General features: G+C 59.7%; 3 protein-coding genes across 3 annotated transcripts in view; 1 reads left to right on the forward strand and 2 right to left on the reverse strand.

The window, feature by feature from the left end:
* VDBG_00871 (predicted protein) overlaps nucleotides 1-116 on the reverse strand; it is a gene marked incomplete at both ends in the record, with an annotated part of 965 nt that extends 849 nt beyond the window's left edge. Inside the window, one exon of the mRNA XM_003009142.1 lies at nucleotides 17-116. Coding sequence (XP_003009188.1) covers nucleotides 17-116 — 100 coding nt within the window. The remainder of the gene's footprint in view (nucleotides 1-16) is intronic.
* Nucleotides 117-1,213: 1,097 nt separating this feature from the next.
* On the reverse strand, nucleotides 1,214-1,582 carry VDBG_00872 (conserved hypothetical protein; the record flags this gene model as incomplete). The annotated part of the gene is made up of 1 exon (XM_003009143.1): nucleotides 1,214-1,582. One exon carries the CDS (start codon nucleotides 1,580-1,582, stop codon nucleotides 1,214-1,216), a length of 369 nt encoding a protein of 122 aa, XP_003009189.1.
* A 901-nt stretch (nucleotides 1,583-2,483) lies between these two features.
* On the forward strand, nucleotides 2,484-3,994 carry VDBG_00873 (serine/threonine-protein phosphatase PP-X isozyme 1; the record flags this gene model as incomplete). The annotated part of the gene is made up of 4 exons (XM_003009144.1): nucleotides 2,484-2,500; nucleotides 2,590-2,713; nucleotides 2,829-2,895; nucleotides 2,958-3,994. The coding sequence occupies 4 exons, from the start codon at nucleotides 2,484-2,486 to the stop codon at nucleotides 3,992-3,994; spliced, it is 1,245 nt and encodes a 414-aa protein (XP_003009190.1).
* Nucleotides 3,995-4,243: the final 249 nt, after the last annotated feature.

Consider the following 4,243-nt stretch of genomic DNA (forward strand, 5'->3'; position numbering starts at 1 on the left):
CGCGACTCCGGCCTACTGGATGGCGATGGAAAGTCGGCACGGGCGTCGATGGGGCGGGGGATGCTGAGGGCTGACGCCAGGCCAGTGGCGACGAGAACGATGGTCCAGGACTTCATGGTGGGTGGTTGGAATGAGTGGAGCTGGGACTTGTCAGGCTCTGTGTGAATATCGCGAACCTGGGGGGTTATAGTCACATACCTTTGGCTTGGTTTGAAGGAGTGGATGGTTTGAGGAAAGAAAACAAAAAAATGGAGGTAGAGGGAGAGACGGAAAAAGAGCACAGCTGTCACGGTTAGCAAGTTTGTCTTTTCCCACGCTGTTGTCTTTGGGAGTCAAGAAAAACAAAACGAACCTCTGGTGTGATGGAAGAGAAAGAAGTTGAAGAGAGAGACACAGTCCTGCAGTTGTAGAAGGAGAAGAGAGCATGGAAAGTGAGGCAGACCACGTTCTTATATACCTACATCTCGTATTCGTTACACTATTTTCGTCACACTGCTAGACTTGACAAAGACCAAACTGCCGTACTCTTGAGCCTGTCTACCCAGGCACGCAACCCGTTCGCGCAGCATCCCCCGCCCTTCCGCCCTCGAGAGGACCTGGTTCGGTCATCGACCGGGTATCGCCAACGCGACTCCAAGGAGGGCTTGGGCTGCCGGTTTCATCAGGAGGATCGTTTCGCCTGCTTGCCTGTTGGCAAGGGCATCGGCAAAGCAGCAGAACAAGCTGCCCAGGCCCATGCCATGCCAGATTCCGCAGAGGAACAGCCATCGGCAAGCTCCGCACCTGCAGCATCAGATGCATGTCTTCGACGAAGTGCTCAGTCGTGTCCTGCTGCGATGTCGGGCGTTGTGACGGACGATCGACGATATGCTTACTTGATGAACCCTGACGCCCCCCCTGTCGCCCCATACAGGGGGCACTCCGACGTGTCATCGACCACGATCGTCCGGAATGGCAAAAAGAGAAACTTGGGCTCGCCAGGGGGGATTCTTGAAACGTGTTCCACTGTCCTGTGGGCAATTGGACGCATGCCGTGACATGATGGTGGAAGGGGACGAAGGGGGGAAAAAATAAACGAAGGGCGTGGGCGATTGGGATGGCACTTTGTGACGGCAGCTCGATTTTCAGACGACAGGAGCCACACTTTTTCTTGCTTTCATCTTGAGTGCACCTTTTGCCATTTGCCAATTGCCGATTTCATTTTTATTGTTGTTCAATTTGTCCTCTCGTCGACCTTCTTCTCTGCGTGAAAGCCTAGCCACTCGCCCAGCATGCCCCCTGGCCTGGGCACGGGACACTCTCGACTCGCCCTGTCGTCCTTGGAGCAGCTCACGGCGGCGGCGGCGTCGGGGGTCTGGTCAAAGTGGACGATGCCGTCCTTGATCTCGGGCGAATTGTCGCGGCGACGGCGCCGCCTCCTCTTGCCGTCCTCGCCGACAACGACCTCGCCATCGGCGTAGGCGACGCGTGGTGCCGGGCACGGCAGGATGTGAGGTAGGCCGACGACGAAGAAGCTGGCGACGACGGTGGTGGCGAAGAGGGAGGAGGTCATTCGTGACCTGGGATGCAGGTGTGGTGGCATGATGTGTGTGTGTGTGTGTGTCGTGTGGATGTGTCGTCGTGGTGGCGTGTCGGGAGTCGAGTGTAGGAGGGTCGTGTCTCGCCGTCGCTGGCGAGGTCAATGAAACGTTCTCTGCGATGCCAATGGATCAATCGATGGCGCCTCACCTATGGCCACGGCATGCCAGCCAGAGTGAGGGGTGGATGGGGCGTCGGGAGGGTATGGCGAGGCTGTTGAAGACACGGGTTGCCGGCGTTGAGGAAAGACCGAAGCAGCTAAATTTGTCGTGCGAATATGTATGGACGACAACCGGCTTTGGGCGATGCGTGATGTTCACTGGCTCCGTGGCTGCTGTAAAAGTGGAGTCACAAGTCATCGCATCAATGCAGCGCCCGATTGGCTGTGGTTGGGGGGTGGATCTTTCCTGGAGACACAGGTACGTACCTCGGAGTTTGACTGTACATGTATGTATGTGCGAGGCTCCGACGTGCGCTTGCTTTAGACGTGCGCTTGTTTTGGGACGTGCGCTTGCTCCGGGCGCCTGCTGGGACCTGCGCCGCACAGCATCCCCCAGTGCGCTCCAGGGCTCGCGCTGCGCTAAATGCCCTGTAGCCTCGCTGGCGTCGGTCGTGAAGGCTGACCGAGCCAGCAGAGGCCTTTCCGCGGCTGCTCCATCCCAGCCAGCTACTCTCCGATTTTTTGGCGAACACGCGACAAACGACGGATATTCCTGCCAAACCCCCCATCAATAGCTTCTATCGCACGTCGCCATCTGGCTTGGTAGCACGACAGCACATAGCCAGCCCTGCTGCAGACTTTCCACACATTATTCGCCCGTCAACCGTTTCTCAACCTACCCAGATTGACATCATCGCCGCAAAACCTCCATCGCCAAACCGAGGCTCTCCAGCCCCTCCCCACCATGAGCGACCTTGACCGGTACGCATGCTTCTTTGCCCTTTATCGGCTCTCCACGGCCGGCGCTGTCGCATCACAACCCGCTGACCGCTGACCGAGTGCACTTGCAGGGCCATCGCGCAACTGCGCGCGTGTCGGCCGATCCCCGAGGCCGAGGTCCGCCAGCTCTGCCACAAGGCGCGCGAGCTCCTGATCGAAGAGGGCAACGTCGTCACCGTCACGGCGCCTGTTACGGTATGCACAGCGGCAGCCTGTGGGCGGCTTTTCCCCCCTGTTTTTCTTTTGTGCTTCTTGACGAGGGGACCTTTTTTTCCTAATCCTCCCAGATCTGCGAGACATCCACGGCCAGTTCCACGACCTGATGGAGCTCTTCCACGGCGGCGGCGACGTGCCCGACACGAATTATCTCTTCATGGGTCAGTCCCCTGCACTTGCTGCTCTGCTCAGCACTCTACTTGCCAAACGCTGACACGCCCAGGCGACTTTGTCGACCGCGGCTTCTACTCTCTCGAATCCTTCCTCCTCCTCCTCTGCCTCAAGGTCCGCTACCCCGACCGAATGACGCTGATCCGGGGCAACCACGAGTCCCGACAAATAACAACAGTCTACGGCTTTTACGACGAGTGCATGCGAAAATACGGCTCCGCCAACGTCTGGCGCTACTGCTGTGACGTCTTTGACTACCTCGCTCTCGGCGCCATCGTCCTCGGCACCTCCCAGCAGCTCTCGCCGAGCCCTGGACAGAAGCCCATCGACGAACAGATCGAGATCGAGGTGTGCGACCAGACGGGCAACCTCATCAGCAGGTTCCACAGGGTCACAGGCCGCCTGCCGACGCCCGAGCGAGAGCCCGACCCCAACGCCCCCCAGGCCGGCGACAAGACGGGGCCCCCCGGCAGCGGCGCCTCGGGGAGCAGCGGCGGCAGCGTCGGCAACCCCAGCGGCGCCGTCCTCTGCGTCCACGGCGGTCTCAGCCCCCTCGTCGACAGCGTCGATAAGATCCGCCTGCTCGACAGGAAACAGGAGGTGCCCCACGAGGGCGCCATGTGCGACCTGCTGTGGTCCGACCCCGACGACATTGACGGCTGGGGTCTCTCGCCCCGCGGTGCCGGTTTCCTGTTTGGCGCTGATATTGTCAAAGTCTTCAACCACCGCAACGACATTTCCCTCATTGCCCGCGCCCACCAGCTCGTCATGGAAGGCTTCAAGGAGATGTTCGACTCGAGCATCGTCACCGTCTGGTCCGCCCCCAACTACTGCTACCGCTGCGGCAACGTCGCCGCCCTCCTCGAGCTGTGCGAGGACCAGTCCGGCGCCGGCTTCTTCGCCCGCAGCAACGGCGACGTCAACCGCAGCACCGGCGGTGCCGCCGCGCTAGGCGCCAAGAGCGCCATGCAGGATCTCGAGGCCATGCCGAGGAACGGCCCGGCGCGGCGGTATCGCGTCTTTCAGGCCGCACCCCAGGATTCGCGCGGTATGCCCGCGAAGAAGCCGGTCGCGGACTACTTTTTGTAAAACTAAAACAAACCCGTTCGACTCGGGTTTCGGGCCTCCTGTCACGAGGTTCTGGATGCTGTGTCTTCTCCTTCTTCTTTGTCACTCGTCCTTTTTTTTCTTCTTTTTTTTCTTCTTTTTTCAAAGCATCGGAGTTGGGTCGGGTTGCCACACGGCGCCGCGAGGGAAACGGAAAGCCCTGTGATGACACTCAGGCAGTCTGGATCACGGGGATCGGGCTTACATCTCGCAGCGAAACAAGCTCTGGCT

Source organism: Verticillium alfalfae, genomic scaffold, assembly GCF_000150825.1.
Source record: "Verticillium alfalfae VaMs.102 supercont1.1 genomic scaffold, whole genome shotgun sequence".
NCBI classification, from domain to species: Eukaryota; Fungi; Ascomycota; class Sordariomycetes; order Glomerellales; family Plectosphaerellaceae; genus Verticillium; species Verticillium alfalfae.